A 20,819-nucleotide genomic window follows, 5' to 3' on the forward strand; every position below is an offset into this window, starting at 1 on the left:
GTAACTCCTATCAGGGACACTCAAGGTGACCCCGTCCAGAGCATTCCCACTTAGAGGTGGTGGTGCCCAATATTCCTCCACGTGTGCCAGGCACAGCGTTCACCTGTACCTTGTCTCATTTACTCCTCAACAACCTCTCCAAGCCCACTGGAGGACCCCTAGTAGAAAAGCCTGGAAGCCCAGTTGCAGAAAAAGGGGGATGAACAGTTCTGGTGGGGACACACAGTGGACTAACATGCAGGAGGGCTGGGGAGTCATCGAGCCGTGAAAGCTCAAGTTCTCTTCAACTAGCTCCACAGAAAGACATCTGAAAATCCAACCTGACACAGCAACATGGCCAGGCAGTCAGGGATCGAGCCGCTAGTAGCCCCAGTTGAGGACTGTGGCCCAATTAGAACAGAAGATGACAGGTCCTAGGGCCAGGCACATAGTCTAGCTGCAGCTCGGAGTGCCTCACTTCATCAAAGTTGTCACCTCTCCCATCACCAGGAATTGGTTACAGAAAGGAGATTTGATTGCCTCTAATAGGTGCCAAGATAAAATCAACGGCCTGTCTAAAAACTGGGCAATCTCAAACCTGCGGGTTTCCTCCATGGAACAATTTAAGTCTGGAGGATGAAAACTAAAAAGTCATTCAACTGAAACAGAATAGACGGCAGCCCAACGTCACAACCACAAGTGATGGGTGTGGGTGTAGGTGCCAACCTAAAAACACACAGAGAAGCCTCCCTTGACTCTGAACCCATGGGCCCTCCCCACACCAGATACTGAGGTTCCAGGTGCTGTGGTGAGTGCAGAGGAACGGGAAAAGAAGGCACAAGGAAGACTCCAGATGAGGAGATTGTCACTCTGTAGGACCCTGGGACTTCCAGCCAGGTAAAGAAGGGTGTGCAGGAGGAAGTTTCCAGTTTGGTACAACATGTGTCCCGTGGCTGCCCTGTGCCTACCTGCAGGGTGCACCTCTCCAGCTGAAGCTCCAGCATCTTCTTCTCTTGCTCCAGGCGACTCCGCTCCCCCTCCAGTTCCTCCACCTTCAACCTGCAAGGAGGGCAAGACTTGTGAGACAAGTCAGCCACTACAGCCCATGGAGCAACAGCAAGCTGCAAGTTAGGAGCCTCAGCTGTAATTTTTCAGTTCCAAATTCACACATGAGACCCCAGGCTGCCAGGGAGGATGCAAGAAGCATGCACAATCACCCAGGCATGGGCAGGGCCCTGGACAGCACCTGCCCAAGTTGGGGCTGCTGACCAGCATGTGGCTAGAAGGATGCAAAAACTTGTGGGAGTCCAGTGTGTCCTATGTCCCCAGTTCTACTCCTGAAGGCAGGAGCGCAGAGTGGAGAGGACACTGAGACATGGGAACATGGCCTCTAGAAAGTGGGTGAAAAGTCAAGGACTAATTCCTAATGTGGGGGTGTGGAGGGAGCTGAGGACTGGGAAGAATCAAGATGACAAACAAAGCAGGTTCTGCAGTGACCTCGGTCCAGAGGGCAAAATGAGGACCAGGTGGGAGACAGGAACAAGGCAGGTTGGGCTCCACCTAGAACTGTCTGGTTTGTATTCACTGTTATTATTTTAAAATAGAAAACACCCACCTGGCTTAAAAACCAGGAAGTCTGTTGAAGCTCACAGTGACAAAACTATGGACAGGACAGGCAACAGCACCAGCAGTGCTGTCCCCACAGACCCTTAGAATTTAGGAAGGCCTTGGTGCATAGTGTGGCAGTTATTCTAGTCTGAGACCTGCTCCAGGACACCTGGAAAATCACAAAGATGACTCATAACTCTAAGAAACCTACCTGCACCTCTAAAAATAGATCAAGAAGATATAGGAATACAAAATTACCCAGAACCAACAAGCTGAAACTCACAACATCCACCATCCAAGCAGAGATCACCAGGCATAGAAACAGCAAGAAACATGGGCTGCAAGGAGGATAGTAATCAATCAGCTAAAGCTACACAGTTGACACACATCATGACTTGCCAACGAGGACACCAAAGCAGCAATTTAAACTGGTGGAAAACAGCACAGTTAAGGACAGACATGAAAGACATAGAAAAACCCAATCACATTTCTAGAGGTGGAAGCTACGATGTCTAAGGTGAAATCACACTGGATGGCACTCATGGTAAACCAGCTGGCAAAAGGAAGGTTTATAAACAGCAAAGGATGATCTGCAGCACAACACGGAGGGAGGAGAGCCTTTCCAAACAGAAGCAGAGCTACGGACAACTTCACAAGGCATGAAGGACCTGCAACTCGTTCCAGAGGACAGGGGAGAGATGGTGCAGAAAACTACACGCAGGTCCAAGCCTGGCAACTTCGAGCCCAGATTCAGGAAGGAGCCCAGCGCGAGAGACACAAGGATGGCAGACCCAAGGCATGGAACAGTCAAAGGGCTCAAACCAGTGATCAGGAAGCAACACCTGAACAGCCACTGGGGGTGGGAGGCAAAGGAGGTTCACCCGACACTATGCACCTGGAAGACAGCAGTGATCCTTCAAGAACTAAGAGAATAATAATTTAAAAAAAAATCAGCCTGGAATTCTATGCTCAGTAGAAATATCTTTAAAAGACAAAAGCAAAATAAGATTTTCCAGACAAAGACAGAGGAATTCTTTGCTAGCAAACTGCTCTCCAAGAAATGTTAAGGGCAGCCCTTGGGCAGGCAGGAGGAGGTAGTGGACGAAAACAAGGATCCAAGCACAGGAGTAAGGAGCAGTGGATACAGGGCAAATATTGGGGGTTTTCATAGCTTTTAAAAAAATATTAAGTCATTAACAAAAACATACTGAGTTTAATACAATAGAAGTAAAATGTACAACAGCAGCATACAGTTCAGGGAGAAGATGACAGCAGTGTGGTGGTTATGCAATATGTGAAGGTATACAGCATCACTTGACAGTGGACAGCACCATGTCAGAGATGTACACTAAAACTCTGAAATAACTCTGAAGTAATAGTGAAAAAAATTTTTTTGAATCACTGAATTTTTTTTTTAAGGAAAGAAAAACAGGAACAAAGAAGAGATGGGACAAGTGAGAAAGAAAAAGAAAAGATGGCAAGATGGAACCTACTCATTTCAGTAATTGTACTAAATGTAAATGCGCCTACCACCCCAACTAAAAGGCAGAGACCATGAAATTGGATTAAAAGGTATCACCAATTATAGGCTTTTGATTAAAACACACTTAAAATATAAAACACAAAAAGAAATAATGCTGTCACTAGGAAACCAAGAAGTGAAAGTGAACAGGCTGCTTCAAGCAGACAGTGCACTTCAGAGTACAACCCATTGCCAAGTAGGCTGCTTCCCAGCAGTGAAAAGATCCCTGAAGGAGAGGGTGTATGATCTGGAGCACATGAGTACAAACAAAACAACTTCACAAGAAATGAGCAAAACCAACAGGGCAGTGGGAGAAATCAACACATCCTTAGTCAGGGTCACTGACACAACTAGCCAAATCAGGGAACAGACACTTAAGAACATTATCAACAGTCTGACTTTCATAAAATTTACACCTACTCATCTGTAACAGCAGAATACACATTCTTATCAAGTGTTCTCTAAAAATTCTCCAAGTTAGATTACATACTAAACCACAAAAAATGGCTCATTATGTTTAGGAGGAACTGAGTAGCTCTAGTATGTTCTGACTGTATTCAAATTCCCCAGAAACCTATACCAGAGAGCTACCTGAAAAATATGACTTACACAGCATCCAAAACCATGAAAACTAAGAGAGAACATGACCAGGCCACGGAAGGTGTGCACTGACACCTGCAAGTGCTACCAAGAGTCTACGATTACCTATGAATTGGAGAGAAAGACCCTGCTTACAATTGGGAAAACCATCGTGGTTAGCAGTATACTTCTGACATTCATCGATAGAATCACATCAATGCCAATCAAAATCTCACAGGTTTCTTTGTACAAATCAACAAGCTGATTCTAAAATTCCTATGGAAATGTAATGAACTTAGATTAATCAAACAAAAAGAAAATGAAAGCAGAGGACTATCTAATTTCAATGAGTTACATTAAAGTTAAGTCACCAAAATAGTGTGGCACTGACCTGAGACAAATACATGCACACACACACACACACACACAAAATCTATTATTTCGTGTTTTGTTTTTCAGCACTAGGAATTAAATCCATGGCCTCAGGTATGCTAGGCATATGCTGTACCACAGAGCCACCAAAACCTATTTTTGATAAACAGATGAAGGCAATCCAATGTAGAAAAGATGGTCTTTTCATTTGAAACAAATGTGTTTTCCTAAAGGAAAAAATAAAAACTGAAATCCATATCATGTACAATATTAAAATTTTTTTTATGTAAATAAACCTATATGTAAAACCAACAATTTGAAAATTGCTAAACTACAGAAGAAAAATTCTGTAATTTTTAGAAATAAAATACAAATCAAAACAAGACAAACATATGATGCATAGTGGCACACACCTGTAATCCCAGTGACTGAGGAAGCTGAGGCAGGAGGATCTCAAGCTTGAGGCCAGCCTCAGCAACTTAGTGAGACCCTCTGCAACTGAGCAAGACCTTATCTCAAAAAATAAAAAGGGCTGGGGATGTACCTCAGTGGTAAAGCAACCCTGGGTTCAATCCCCAGTACCAAAAACAAAACAAAGCACAAAAACAAACAAATGCAAAAACAACCAAAAAAATTGGACCTCATCAAAAAACAAAAACTCTTTGAAAAGCAAAATAAGTATCTTATAAAGAACTTCTACCCAAAATATAGGGAAATGGATGTTAAAGCCACAATGAGACACTGCTACACACCTGTTGGAAGGACTGAAAGTAAGACCTACCACACCAGGTGCTGGTGAGGAGCAACTGGACCACCCAGTGCCAGTGTGAAGGAGACAGGTTACACCGCTGTGGAAGAGAGGCAGGCAGTTTCCCAGGTCAAACACATAACCATAGCCATTGCACAATTAGATATTTGCACTAGAGAAAAGAAAGTATTTCTGTACAAGGACTTTATTTGTAACATAAAGCTGTTTTAGAGGAGTAGGCAAAAACTGGGAGAAATCTAATGTCCATCAACAGAAGAATGTATAAACAAACTGTATATCTATGCAACAGAAGACTACTCAGCAGTAAAAACAACCACTGTCTGTGCATGTGGTCCTAATGCAAAGTACACATGCTGAGTGAAAGAGGCCAGATAGAAAAGAACACGTCATGTGGTTTCATTCTGCTAGAACCTTATACAATGTCAATCAATCTACAGAGACTGAAAGCTGATCAGTAGGTGTCATGGGGTATGGAAAAGAAAGAGGAAGGGAGAGATTACAACCCAGCAAGAGGAAATGTTTGGGGGTTCCCTGTCCCAGGTGTGGTGATGGCCCCACATGGTGTGCATGTGTGTGAAAACTCAGCACAGCATCCAGCCCAGGATGTGCTTTTAGAAGCAGAGCCATTAGTCGGAGGGTGTGCGCCTCTGTCATCTGATGGACCCCACCAAATGCCTTTCTGAGGAGTCAGGGGGTGTCCTCGCTCACTCTAGTTTGCCCTAAGCACAGATGACTCTGGCTGCAGCCCAATGCAGCCCTGACATGCTGGAGTCAACATGCAGGGTGAGGTGTGCTATGTGCCACAGGTGACAGTTACCTACAGATTCATGTATGTGAATGTTCATACATTATTTGATCATTGCTGTCACCCCCCAGCTTAAAAAGGGAAACTGAGACTTGTGAGGTTATGTGGCAGGCCTAATCACTAGGCTGGTGAAGAAGGCCTGGCAGATGGCCTCAGGTTGACACTCTGGCTGCTGTACCGCAGGGTTTCCCATGATGACTCTATAGGCATATGGCACAAACAGCCTCTGGAGCCATTCCAAGAAGGACCTTCGACAGGGAGGCGCTTCTCACTTTAGGAGAAGCTGAGAAGGACCCCTCAGGACGATATGCTAAAATTGAACAGTGTACATTCTGAAGCTGCATAGGCAGAAGGCCTTGAGGGCTAAATGTCATTAAGCCACACTCAAAGCTACAGACATATCTGAATAGAATGGCTGGCCACACTCCATCCCAGCGAGCTGTCAGAGGGCAGACCCACATAAGACAAATTTGTTTGCTCATTTGAAAAGGGTGTGCTTTCTGTTGCAATCCACCTTTTCAGGCAAACTATTGCCTCGCAGAGAGAGAGGGAGCAAAAAAGCAAACGCGTGAACAAGTACAGTCACGTGCCGTGTAGCCACAGGTACGCGCCGCTGGGATGGTCCTGTAAGATCACATTGCCTTGTGATGTCACAGCCTTCCAGTTCATATAAATGCAGCCTGATGTTCACTTCTTGATAAGAGAGCTAACGACACAGTTTTCAGAACACATTCAGTCACTAAGCGATACAGGACTGCAAGCTTATGCACATTTGTTCAAAAGCTCATTGTGCTGCCCAGCTGGCCTCCTCTTTGTGGGCCCTGGCCACCTGTTACATATAATAAGCTGTCTCCTACTGAGTTAAGACTAGAAACAAGACAGGTGCCATCAAGAGCTGAGGTTTTTCAATGCAGGCTTAAGCGTGGAGCGCTGAAGGATGAGGGTGAAGTACTGATGAGGAGGTGCGGCTTCTGTGGTTTACTGCAATGGGAAAGAGTTGATCCAGGAGGCACAGTGCATTCCCTGGAGCCCCAGAGTAAGCACAAAAGTTAAACAGAGAAAAGAGTCCAGGGCATCGCAGTGAAATTCAGATGGAATGCCAAAAGTGGCTCAAATAACTGAGCAGAAAGCAGGAGGTGTGAGCAGACTCAGGCAGCACAGAGGAAACAAATAATATACAGCAGCGCTGAGCACGAGTGCCAAGATGGGCTTCCGCGACGGCCAGCTGCATGCGGTACACGCAAGACCCAAGCAAAGAGAAACTGACCCAGCACAAGGACAGAACTGTCTATGCTGTGTGGACACCAGCAGTGTGGGCAGGCTGAGAAGGCCTGCATGCACCCACACCTGGCACCCCACTGTGCTTTCCAAGCACCCTCTGCAATAAGAAGACCCAGGCCTGAAAGGAAGGGGCAGCTCCTGCAGCTGGGCATTAGGAGCCTGGGTCCCTCGAGGTACCAACGTAAGGAAGAACAGCTCAGGAGACAAAAGAGGGGGATAAGAGCAGCAAACTACAGAGTAGACTGTGACATACTGGACTGTGACATAGGAAATCTGTATCCACCCATGCAGAAGACACGGCTGCTGTACAGAAGGATTCCAAACAACATGCTCCCTGCCCCACGGCCCCAAAGCCTTGGCACCCTGCACAGGAGACCACAAGTACCACCTGCACCAGGTACCCTGATCTCCAGGGGGACTGGAGACCAAGGCAGGAGGATGGCAAATTTGAGGCCAGCATCAGCAACTTAGGAAGACCCTATCTCAAAATAAGAAATAATAAAAAGGGCTCGGGAAGTAGCTCAATGGTAGAGCACTTGTCCAGCATGTGCGAAGATTTGGGTTCAACCCCCAGTACTGTCAAAAACAAAAAGGAAGAAGAAAACAAGCATCTACCTTAAGAAGTTAAAGGGGAAAAAATAAACCTAAAGCAAGCTGAAGGAACACTATAATATAAAACAAATATCAATGAAATTGAAAATGGAAAAACAATAGAGAAAAAAAATTAAAGAATCTGAAAACTAGTACTTTAAATAGACCAATCCAATTGTAAAGTCCCAACAAGGCTGAAAAAGAAAAGACACAAAGTCATGATATCAGAAATGAAAAAGGTTTCTATTGCAGACTGCAAAATAAGACATATGAATGGCCAACAGGTTTATGAGAAAATGCTCATTATCAATCGTCAGCAATCATCAGAGAAATGCAAATCAAAACCTCATAGAAGCATCATCTCACACCTGCTGGAATGGCTATTTTCAAAAGGACAAAAGATAACAACTGCTGGTAAAGATGAGGAGGAAAGGGAACCCGTATTCACTGTTGGTGGGAATATAAATGAGTATAGCCATTATGAACAAAGGTATGGAAATTCCTCAAAAAATTAAAAATAGAATTACCATATGATCCAGAAATCCCACTACTGGATCCATGCCCAAAAGAAAGGACATGAGTATGCCATAGAGATATCTGCACAACCGTGTTTACTACAGGACTATTCACGTTGAGAAATGGAAAGAACTAAACTGGGGCAACCTCTCTGGAAAGCAGTATGGAGATTCCTCAAAAAAAAAAAAAATGGAACCACTATTTGACCCAGCTGTCCCACTCCTTGGTATATATCTAAAGGATGTAAAATCAACATACTACAGTGACACAGCCACATCAATGTTTATAGCAGCTCAATTCACAATAGCTAAACTATGGAACCAACCCACGTGTCCTTCAACAGATGAATTGGTTCAATCTGGTACAAAAAAACCAAAAAATCTGAACCCAGGGCAGCAGGCCCTGGAAGTAGAACTGTGTGGTTACCAGGGGCTGGGGGATGAACGGAAGGTGCTGATCAAAGGATACACAGGAGTGGGAAGCTCAGGGACCTACTCTACACCATGGTGACCACAGCCAAGAACAACAAACGTATCAAACACACGTAAAGACTGCTGAAAGGACAAATTTTAATTGTTCTTACCACACACATACACACACAAAAAAAAAAAAAGAGAGAGAAAGAAAGAAAAAAAAATCCTGCAATATTGTTTAGCAATAAAAAGGAGTGAAAGATAACCAGATCAGTCAGAAAGATCAGTAAGAAAGAAAAGGAACTAGCCTGGTCCAGTGGTACGTGACTGCAATCCCAGCAACTTGAGGCAGGAGGATCACAAGTTTAAGGCCAACCTGGGCAATTTAGTGAGACCCTGTCCCTAAATAAAAAATGAAAAGGAAGTCCAAGGATGTAGTTCAGTGGTAGAGCAAGTGCTTCACATACAAGAGGCCCTGGGTTCAATCCCCAGTTCCACTAAATAAATAAACAAACAGGACTGAGCATGTAGCTCAGGTGGTAAAGGACCTCTGGTTCCAATCCTTAATGAAAAAAAGGTGGGGGGAAGGAGCCGAACAACACTATAAATCACTTAGATCATAAAGACATACACCTAACAACAGAATAGCCATTCTTCTTAAGAGCATGTGGAATATTCTACAGAATAGATCACATATAAAACCTTGAAACAAGTCTTAAGTTAAAGTTGTTAATGTAATGGAATTACTGCAATGAAATTAGAAATCAATCACAGAAGGAAAATAAAAAGCTCATAAATAGGTGGATATTAAACAACACTCTTAAACAACAATGGGTTCAAGATGAACTCACAAGGGAAATTAGAAAATACCTGGAGACCAAAACCAAGAAGGAAACTTACAGCTATAAATCCTAAATTAAAAAAAGGAAGCTCTCAAGTCAATAATCTAACAGTATGGCTTTAAGAAACTAGAAAAAAGAAGAGCAAATTAGCTCAAATCCAGCAGAAAGAAAAAAACAATAAGATCAGAGCGGAGATGAGCAAGACCAAGGACAGAAATGCAATAGAGAAATACATAGACCCAATAGTTGATGATTTGAAAAGGTCAATAAATTGGCAAATCTTTCCCAGATTGACTAATAAAAAAGAGAGAAGATTCAAATTATGAAATTCAGAAATGAGGGAGGGGACATTACTACTGGTTTCACTGAAATCAAAAGGATTATAAGAGAATACATAAACACATATATAAACAAATGTGATAACTGAGACACATTTGAAGTCCAGGAAATACAAACTACCAAAACTGACACAAGAAGAAATAGAAAATATCAACAAATCCATGAAAATACAGAGATTATATCAGTAATCAAAAGAGGACCAGATTGCCTCACTGTTGAGTTCTACCAAACATCCAAAGAATTAACACTCATACTTCCCAAACTCTTCCAGAAAGCTCATGAGGAGGGAACCCTGCCTGATTTGGTCTGAGAATAGCATTATGCTGACACTGAAGTCAAAGATCCTAAAGAAAACTGAGATCAACAACCTTGATGAATACAGGCGTGAAATCCTTAACCCCAACTCGGCAAACTGGAAGGGGTGCTACCAGGTGTGCACAGCTGTCTCAATATCTGGAAACCAGCCAGTGTAATACCCAACATTAACAGAATAAAAGCCTCCTCTAAGTGGAGGCAGAAAAAGCACTTGACTAAACCCATCTCCCCTTCACAAGAAACACACAAAACAAACAGAAACAGAGGGGCTTCCTCAACATGATAAAGGGCATTTTTTTCCCAAAACCTCATAGCTGACATCAATCCCAGCAGCGAAAGACTGCAAGCTTTCCCCTAAGATCAGGAATAAGGCAAAACGGCCCATTTCTATTACTTCCATTCAACACAGCCGGAGCAATTAGGCAAGACACAGAAATAAAAGGCATCCAGCACACAAGAGAATGTAAACTGTTGCATTCACAGATGCCATACAAACACCACACATAATCTGCAAAAAAAAAAAAAAAAAGAAAGAAAGAAGAAAACCCGGTTAATCAAAGAATTTGGCAAAGCTGCAAGATCCAAAATCAACATTCGAAAAAAAAAAAAAATCACTTGTATTTCCATACACTAGCCATGAACAATCTGAAAAGGAAATTAAGAAAATTCCATTTACAATGGCATCAAAAAGAACAAAATACTCAGGAATTAATTTATCCATTGTGATATAAGATCAAACCCTAAAAACTACAAACACTGCTAAAAGAAATTAAAGAAAATCCAAATTAATTTAAGACACTAGTGTTCAGGGATAGGAAAACTTATTGAGATGTCAGAAGCAGCAAAACAATCCAGAAAAGAGCAGTAAATCTGAAGATGCGTGCCGTCTGATCCCAAAGCTTCCTGCAAAGTCACAGTGATCAAGAAGGGTGGACTTCTGCACACTGGCAACCAGGATGCTCAAGTACGTGATGCTGGGTTGCTGCGTGGATGTCACAAGCCTCAAGAGGTGACAGCAGAGGATTTGTCTCCCAGGACAGCAGGGCTGGGGAGCAGAGCAGTGGTGGGCGGAGCAAGAGGCACAAGGAATGAGCAAAAGGGAGAGCAAGGGCTTGGGAGGTGACGAAATTATTTTGTTCTCTGATTATGGGGAGATTAAAATTCACCATTAAAAAACAGTAACTTTACTACATAACAATTGAAAAAAATTAAGATGATCCTAGGACATGTCCTATACCTACTGTGTAGTGATCACATAATCTTGTACATACCTCTCAGAGCGTGACCATGGTGTGGGTGGAGTTGGGAGGAGAGTGATCACTGATGTTCTGCAGAACTGGATGCATGTAGTGATAGGAAAAGGTAGACTGAATTTGGCTTTTTTCATTCTTTCTTTATTTGGTACTGGTGATGAACCCTAGGGTGCTTTACTACTGAGCTACATCCCTAGCTCTTTTTAAGACAGGGCCTCAAACTTGCAATCCTCCTGCCTCGGCCTCCTGAGTCACTGGGATTACAGGTGTGCACCATCACACCCAGCTGCTTTTCTCATTGTTTTAGAGTTCAGAAGATGATATGTGTCTTAAGACCTGCCCTTTCACAGACAATTGCCACCACCCAACTCTCAGTACTGCTGGTTAAACCATGCTTGAAAATGGATGCACTCCACTGTATGGAACCCAGGCCTCCATGAAGTGAGCATCTTTAGAAACTGTCCTGGGATGGTGTGAGAAGGCGAGAATGCACATGTGGGATGTGACCCCAGTGTGCACCAAATAAGAGGCATCAGGCAACTTATTACAATTGTGCTACTGACAGCTACTACTAAAGTGAATAGTTGTCACCATTTTCAGAAACAGAATGATCAGAATCCTGGATGCAACCAGACTCCCGTAGTCAAATAAAGATAGGCTCTAGGGACAGAGTTCTCCTGCACCTAAGTCCAACATGCCAGCAGTTTGTCCATGAAGATGCCACGGTTCCTGAGAGCACGAAGTCACTGAAGCTCAGAAGGGGTTAATGGATCACGCAGTGGAGCAAACTATACGGCAACACAAAAGGTCTGAGAAAGCAGGGAAGGTGCTAATTTGTAACATAAGGAGGAGAAACAGCCTTCAATCATCTGCTTCACTTTTCAAATATATACAGAAATGGAAAAACAAAGCCTTGAGCTTTACAACAGTGACTTGAACGGGTTCATTAACACGCAGTCCCTCAAAATGCTGCAAAATCAAAAGTAAAGGCTTTCTCATTTTCCTCAGGCCTACCGCTGAAGACAAGAAAATAACAGAGACAACATCACAAAGCCTTAGAAGTCAGAAGCAGACAGTGAGTGGCAGTGACTCAAAAAAGCTGAGTCCCTGACCAGGAGAGGATGAGCTCAGAGGCTTTATGCCACCAAGCCTTAGGAGGTGTCCCCTGGGGGGGTGATGTCTAGAAGCAGGAAGAAGGGGGTTGGAGCTGGAGAAGGGGTGAAGGCCTTCATTTAAGGCAGCATTTTAGGAATATTTATGATTCATAGGCACTTGCAGATTAATACAAGGAGGTTGCTGCCCTCTTCACTCAGTTCCCTGGATGGTGTCCACCTCAGTGGGGGCATCAGAGCTAGCAGAGCTGCCACTGCCCTCCTGACTTTTGCAGGTCACGGGCTCTCAGGCTACTACCCCCCAGCAAGATGCCAACAGGCTCACCCGGCTGTCTCTGGTAGACATGGGCACTCCTCCCCACCCTGGCCATCTCCTCTTCTGTCTCCTGGACGAGGCTGAGTGACCTGCCACCAAATGCTCTCTAGCTGTTCAGTGGAATTCCCCAGGGAAACCACTGGGGCCTGCAGAGACCTTTCTTGGGAGCATTTTAATAATGGCTTCAGGTTTTTAATGTCCTAGAACTATTCAGATAACCTATTCATCTTTTGGTATATATTTGGTACATATCTTTTGGTATATATTTCATATTTTGGTATATATATTTGGCATATTTCATATTTGGTAGTTGGAGGTTTTTGAAGAATTGGTCTCTTGCTTCCAAGTGAATGAGTCTCTGAGCATGAAGCTGTCTGCCGTGCCCTGTGACACTACAGGATCCACAGCACCAGCCCCTGCTTCAGCCCTGATACCGATGATGTGTGCCTTGTGGCTTCTTAATACTTGTCAGTTTTGCTAGCAGTTTATCAATTTTATGGATTTTTTTAAAAAATGGCATTTTGTTCAGTGATTTTTTTTCTCCATTCTTTTTTTTATCAATTTCATTTCTTTCTGCTCTTCATTATTTCTTTCTGCTTATTCTAAGCTGCTTCTGCTCTTCCCTCAGGTTCTTACAATTAGCAGATAAATAAGAGTCCTCTTCTCTAATGTGAATGTCTCTGAAAGTTTCCTTCTCAGTGCCGGTTTCACTGTATCTGACAAAGTTTTGTATTTTCATTATCACTCAGTTGTGTATATTTCTCTTGAGAATTCCTCTTTTACATGTGGACAATTCAGAAGCACATTTGGAGATTTTGTGTCATTTCTGATCGTTTGGAGATTTTTCTGTTGTTTTTCTGTTATTGACCTCTACTTTGAGCTCAATGTAGCCAGAGAACATACTGTACATGAATATGATTCCTTTAATTTTGCTAAGGTTTGTTCTGTGACCCAAGATAAAGTCCACTGTGGTAAATGTGCCAAGTGAACTTTAAGAGAGAATGGATAGTGCTCTGCAAACACTGACCATACCTGTTAGCTGACAGTGACATTCAGTTTCAGATCTTTGCTGCTTTTCTGTTGGCCCCCCACCAACTGTGGAGAGCAGTGCATGGGTGTCCTCTGTAAATGCTTGAGTGTCTGTTTCTCTCCTCAGTTCTATCTGCTTCTGCTTCCTGTGTTTTGAAGTTCTGTTGAAATGCGTGTACACATGCGACAGGGCAGGTGCAGGGCTGCCATGGGCCCTGCTGATACCAACCTGACAAAGTGGGATGCCTGCAGAAAAAAGGCCTCCCATCCTAATGGCAGAGATGCCTGCTAGCATCAGACACGGTTCATGAGGGCAGTAAGGAGCCCCTTCGCCTTTGTCTCTCCAATGCCAGATGGGGATAGAAGCTCAGCTACCTGGTCAGCCTGACTCAACCAAGGTAGGACAATCCTAGTCAGGGACACAGCCTGCCCACCTCCTCAGCCCTGCTACACTGCCAGGCAGGGGCACTTGTGAAGGCTGGGGTAGGAAGCAGACTCACTGGGCAGGGGCTCTGTGGGGCAGTGGGATGGGGAACAATTCTTTCCCTGGCATCAGCCAAAGTCAGAAAGGCATATTCAAGGTTGCCTGCTATCAGGTGGCACCCCTGTGGCTGGGGGGTGAACGTCTTTGGAGACTTTGGTCTATGTCTATGGCTGGGTGTGCATTCAACCTTTTGAGGGTTCCATGTCCAGGACACGCAGCTGGCATTCTGGGAACTCAGGGAACTACCACCTCACTGTCCTCAGTCCTGAGGTCCCCACTGGACTGCCTTCCTCCATCTTGCAGGGCATCCTCCACCAGCTGGCTGTGTGTGTCCAGGTCTGCAGGTGTGAGTTGGACCTGGGAAGAAAGGGGGCTGCCGAGGAACTGAACTGGATGTTGAAGATTCTTGAAAAACAGGCACCCCTCATCCTAGCTTCACCTCACGTCAGAGATGCCACATCTTTGCCGAGTACCACAGGCCCCTTCTCTTGAAAGAGCAGTGATTCTGGGCTTGGGGATAAGTCCTCTGCTAAGGTACGGCAGGATGACCCCATCCCCCGGGTCAATGGGGCATTAAAGTTCCACCATGATGCTGAGCTTCCAGCACCGTCCCCTACCCAGCTCCCAGGAGCTGGTAACAGGCTGACATCTGCCAGGCCCAAGTCTCCAAAGATATGCCGGGCTGAGAAGAAACCAAAGAATAATAATTCTGAGGGCACCAAGTGAAAGAACCCAGCTGGGATCTCCTAGCAAAGCCACGGGGACAAATCCCAGGTTTCTAGCCAGTTGCTTGCAACCCCACTCCTAAATGTGCAGCCAGGGCTCCAGGGTACAAGTGGGTACTGCAGAGTACCACACTATCCTCCGACATCTCCAGCACCAGCAAGCAGGGCTCCCTCAGCCCCCAAAGCCTGGGGTTGCCCACGTGGGCTGGGGCCTAGCCAGCACATCCGTGGGACCTGGCAGGCAGTAAGCGTGGCCATGACGGAGAGGCTCCGGAGTGTGACTAACAGGCATTGGCACAGACACACGAGCCTCTGGAATCACTGAAAGTCTACCCAGTTGCTAAATCCACAGACAACATTTAGGATTTGCCAGAGCTGCTATTTGACAGCAGAAAATAACGAACCCAGATTTGTTCCACTTGAAAGGGCCTCAGCTGTTGCTACTTAAATTTGTACTGACACTTCCGTTTTCTGTGCTGAGATGATTGTGGTGTGAGGGATGTGTGTCGCTTACACACAACAAATAAGTATGTCTACTCTCTTGTGTGTAGCAAATGTAACCTAGGTGAATGCGCACACGCATATGAACTCCCAGTACCCAGGTTGGCAGTGCTGTCCCCCTCGCCCCCCCACCAGCTCTCCTGTGGCCAGCTGGCCGACTGTTGTCACGGGGAAAGGCTGGCTGACAGCAGCAGGGCCCTCGTGTCCACTGTCTTTCTCTGAACCAACCACTTCAAAAACCACTCCTCAGCAAGTTTCAGAGGACTGAAGGAAAAGCACTTCACGCTCAGGAGTGAGAATCAAAAGGAGAAAAAGACCCTCGTTCAAAGGGGGTCATTTAAGTCTCCCCTCTCTTCTGTGGCTGCAGGGAGACAACGACGAGCCCTCTGGCCTTGACAGCACTGGTGTCTCCCCCAGGGGAGCTGGAGCAGATGCTTCTGGTTTCTAGAGACACTGCTCCTTCAGCTGGCCCCAGCCCCTCTGTCACTACCTCCCAGCCAGAGGGCTGCCTGATGTTGTCTGAAGAAAACTCACTACAAGAATATGCCCCTCATTCAGGACAAAAGTGAGCTCCAAATATGGCCATCTCAAGAGCACCAAGCCTACCTGTGATGCTGTGGGACACTTGAGGCACAACCCATGTGCCTGCCCTGAGCCTGGATGGCTGGGGTCGTGGGGGGAAAGTGAGAAGGTACAGGGGGTGCCATTGCAGGGTTGGGCAGAGGCAGGCCACCTCTGCTGAAGGAGGCAGGGAGTGCCAGAGATGCTAGCCTACCCAGTAGAAGAAACAGACCTTAAGAGAGAGACAGGCCTGTGGAAGGAGAGGCGGGTCAGCACCTTGGCCAAGCAGGACTCCCCCACCTGCACAGGAATCTGTCCCTGAGAAGCCAGAGGAGCCGCCTGGGCTCTGCGAGTCCTGGTTTTACACTGTCTCCCTGGCTGAGTGCACTATGCAGAGCCCCTGCTCACCTGGGGTTGCCTGTCACACATGTCCCGAGTGTGGAGCAGCCACCCAGATGCAGGTACCCGGGTGACAGCTATCTCCACCCTCAGCTGCTCCTTGGCTGGAAGTCAGAAGTGCTGCTGCAGAACTGTGGTGCAAAACTCCACCAAAGCCTCGCGACACATGCCGACCAGCTCCTAGCAGCCAGCCACGAAGCTGCTTCTTTCCATAGCTGCGTTCTCCAAGTGAGACAATGGGGACAAGAAGCTTTGATCGTTGAGCAAAAGATGTCAACAATAAAGCTCTTTCTTGAAGTTTAAAAAATAAACCCAAAGCGTTCCAGCCCACACGAGCCCCACCCACACCTGGCCATGCTCCTGTCAGCCGCAGCATGAGAACAGCGGGCAGCCAGAGTCCTGGCAGAGGACAGGATGCCAGTCTGTGACAGGAGAGCTGAGTAACACAGTGCTGGCCCATGTTGACAGCCTCAGGCCCTTGGGGCAGACTGTCCTCTGCCCCCTTGGCTAACACCCTGAGGTGCACCTGCCAACACCCAAATCCAATCCCTTCACTGCATCACCTGATAACAGGGCTCCCAGGGACACGCGGGGGCGGGGGGGGGGGGAGACAACCACAGGACACACCTGTCTTGCATGGCATTAAGGACTCTGTCGGGTGAGGGGCCAGCCATGCTGGTTCCTGAGCACTTGGTGCCTCCTCCATGAGAGCTGACCTGGGGCCTCCATCAGCCCAGCACTCTCTGGATGCCTCCTCCACGGCCAGCTCCTGGCCCTCGTTCCTCTCATGGCAGACACCAGCTGAGCTCTCCCGCCTTTGCGGCCCTTGGCTGCAAGCACTCCTAAGCTGCTAGCCATCTTTTGGTGCCTCCCAGTCTTATTCAAATGCCTCTTGCATTGAACATCCCCTCCCCACACACACACCACCACCACTCACACCTCTGTGTTATGAGCTCTTCACCATAGATAGGGCTGCTCCATGAGCTGGGGGGTATATGTATAGGAGATATGCTCGGCCCTCCTCTGGCTGGGAACAGTCACTTCAGCTTGGAAGGGTGTCCCACAGCAGATGCTGCCTGGCACTCAGCTGGGGAGAGCTGCCCACCTTGGAGGCCAGTGGTGCTGGCTGCTGCAAATTCAATCATGTTGCTCTTCTACTTTCAAACACATAATGGCTTCCCATTGTTCAGAGAATAAAGACCAAACCCTCACTGGGGCCCAGGCCTGGCCTCCAGCTCCCCTGCCATCCTATGGTTAACCCATGGCCACACACAAACGCATATCCCAGGGGAGCCCCCTGCCCCCAGACACCTGCTCTCACAGCACCACCACATTCCTCTCCATCCATAATTACAGAGCCAGGATTGCCTGTGAATAATGTCCCCCCAAGTCCCCATTAAACCACAAAACTGATGAAGACGGAGAGTGTGCGTCTTGCTCACCACTCCATCATCCTCAGTGCTGAGCCCTGACGGTGCCCACGGCGCACACTCGGTGTCTACCAAGTGAATGACGGAACGAACGCAAAACAAACAGCCTGGGATCTGGCAGGTCTCCAAAGTGCTATTTATAAGGCCTCCATCCATATATTAGAAATGCTTCAGAAATGAGGGAGGAAACCTCAAACCTGGAAGGGACCATAACTGTTTTTGGCTCAACACTTCTGGGCCTGGTTGGTTGGACCAGAGGCAGCGCACATATTTTCTTGCTTTTACTCAACAACCCTGCAAAGCTGGGGTCATCCACACACTACCCACGAGAAAACGGAACCCAGAAGGGAGAAACAGCTGAGGCCACTTTAGCCCTGGGTACCAGGGTTTGCCCCAGTCTGCTGGGCCTTGGCTGCACAACCCAGGGAGGGCCACACAAAATCCAGCACCAGTGGCCTCACCAAGGGCCACCTGGTATCCACTGGGGCTGTCCTGGTTCCCAGGTCTGTTCTCCTTTCACTCACCAGAAACAGCTCCCTGAGTGAGAAGCCCTGGATGCCAGGCACTTGGTCCATGGCAGACACTCAGGGCAGAAGGGAGGCTCCCCAGGCACGGCCACTCAGCCACGGCCACTCAGCCACACTCACTCTGCATCCACAGTTGCTGCCTCCCATAACAGAAGCTAGAACTGGAAACTTGCCACTTCGACTAGAAACTGAATGGCAGGGCTAAAGTGTGCAGCAGGGGACAGTCAGGAGGGGCTGCTCAGGACCCCACCCACACATCTGGATCTCCTTCAGGACCCTGATACGTCTTGGGGAGAAAGGAAATAAGATCTGGGAACAATCTCAGCCCGTGGTCTCTGCTTACTGAGAAGTGTGGGGTGCTGGATGGCGGAGGTGCAGGAAGTACATCTAGGAAAACAGTAGCTCAGGGCAAGTGAGCGCATCCTGAATAATGGACAAAGGTGCCCACTGACAGCAGAAAGCACATCTGGTAGGGCTACTGCTTCTGCAAGCAGTTCTCCTCATCTGCACCTCCCAGTATTCCACTGCTCATAAATTCCTTGCTGCCTCTAGAGCTACACAAGCCAAGAAGATGTGCCTGTTGCTTTACCTTGCTGGCAGCAAAGGCAGGTCCCACCAGATGCCCCGACAAGAGTGTCTGCGAGCTCCTGAACATGGGGGAGGCTGCAAGGCCCAGCTGTCTGCCAGTGCTGGCCAAGAAAAGGATACTGGAAAAGGTCCAGCCCAGTGGAGATGAGTGTCCCTGCAGAGGAACCCAAGCGGGTGGAATGTGACTGAGGAACAAAATGCCATCCAGGAGGCAGTGGAGGAAGGGGTTCTAGTAGACTCCCGCTGCCACAGCCCCAGCCCCAGCCCCAGCCCCAGCACAGCATACCTGAGTGTGTCCACCTCCTCTCTGCAGAACGGGAAGCTCGACTCAGCAGAGCCCGGCTGGGACTTCAGCATCTTCAGCTCCATCTCCAACTGCAAGAAAACACAGGGCCAAGGGTCAGCAGGTGCAGGGGCTCTGCAGGCCTACAGACAGCACAGAGCCTAGAACCTTGCCTGGCCCCAGAGGTCCCAAAAGCACTATTCAAAGGTCCCCCAGACCCAATCCCCTCCTCGTGCTAGGGAACACAGGACAGGGGGCTGCTTTCCTGGGAATCCCAGCAGCCTGAATCTGCAAGGCCACCAGCATGCTACCTCATGCAAAAATCACCCTTTCCCTTCCTTAGCACTTCTGTCTGCAGAATAGCCATGGAGTCACAGTCATTCTGGGAATGCTGTGGAGAGACACCAAAATCTCTGGGGCAAAAAGGGACACAGTAACTGGAAAGAACATATTCTAAATTTGCCACTGCTTTGAATGAACAGTCACAGTATTTTCTTTCTTTTGCTACTTCAGATTCCTCTATAGAATACAGAAGCTGCAGGCCTCCCCCAGGAGGAAAGTGAACTGTAATAACACTCAGACATGCCAGGGTGGGAGGGTTAGGGAGTGGTGGATATGAGGAGTCCCAGTAATTTCAGGCTTGAGAATGGGTACTGTCAATGGCCAGCCACTGGCCAGGGACCCCAGGAGCCAGAGGACATGCACTCAGAGCTAACCTCCTCTCTCCACCCGGACATGGGCTTGCTGAGGAGGCCCCAGGATTCCAAGGAGCAGCCTAGAAGGAGCCAGAAACTGTGCCGCAGCTGCAGCTCAGAGGCTGTCTGCTGACAAAGTCTGGCCACTCCTCAGTGCAGCCCTCAGGTGCCCTTACCCTTCTCATCCTTGCCTGATGTGGTCCCTTGACCTTGGACTTCTCAGCCTCCAGAAACGTAGGTGGCAGAAATAACTGTTTATTATAAATTATTGACCTCGGGTGTTCTGTGATAGCAGCTACCAATGGACCAAGACAGTGTATTTCAACTTGCCAATGACATTCACTCCTAGCATGCTGACACTAACATGCACTAGCATGGCTCCTCTGTGAGGTGTGCACTTGTGCAAGGCCTTGTGCAAACCACAGTTGTTACCGACACAGTTGCTCACTACCAAAGAGCCCTCCCCCTTCCTCTACACTCGGGGGCCGTCCATACACCTTGCAGGTGCCTATCCTGAGAATCTGGCAGAAGTTCCCCTGAAACTGGCTCTTCCTGATATACCTTCCATTTCTCTTTGTTGGGAGAGGGCAGCAAGACAATTGGAGCTATTTCGTGACAACTTTGCTCTTTAATAAGTGGCCTGTTTAGAATTTTTTTTTCTGGATTCAGAATTGATGAGAAACTTTCTAGGAAAATATTATCTATTTCGGATGTTTGTGTTTATTTAAAAGGAGTTGCAATATGGTTCATAATTCTTTCCACAGAAGTCATGTAGAAACCATATTCTTTTTAGGGTTATTTTTTACTTGTCATTTATCTTACTATAGAGGTTTGACATATGCAGAGAGGTCTAAGCCATGGGTGCAAGCTTGGGAATATTCACTGTGTGGGGTGTGGGGGCCCCACCTGCCCACATAGAGTCCTCAGCACCCGGAAGCTTTCTAAGCCTTCCCCAGCCAGAAGCATGAACATAATTAGTCCTGCT

General features: G+C 47.0%; 1 protein-coding gene across 7 annotated transcripts in view; it reads right to left on the bottom strand.

Moving 5' to 3' along the window:
• Mad1l1 (mitotic arrest deficient 1 like 1) overlaps positions 1 to 20,819 on the bottom strand; it is a 351,813-nt gene that overhangs the window by 113,712 nt on the left and 217,282 nt on the right. For all 7 annotated transcript variants that reach the window (XM_046428170.2, XM_046428172.2, XM_046428171.2 and 4 more), the window contains 2 exons: positions 19,143 to 19,231; positions 948 to 1,038 (listed from right to left, as the gene is read on the bottom strand). In XM_046428170.2, the coding sequence (XP_046284126.1) occupies positions 948 to 1,038; positions 19,143 to 19,231 (180 nt within the window). The remainder of the gene's footprint in view (positions 1 to 947; positions 1,039 to 19,142; positions 19,232 to 20,819) is intronic.

The sequence above is a fragment of the Marmota monax genome, unplaced genomic scaffold (assembly GCF_021218885.2).
Source record: "Marmota monax isolate L192 unplaced genomic scaffold, Marmota_monax_Labrador192_F-V1.1 WCK01_AAM20220418_F8-fsc00368, whole genome shotgun sequence".
Lineage (NCBI taxonomy): Eukaryota > Metazoa > Chordata > Mammalia > Rodentia > Sciuridae > Marmota > Marmota monax.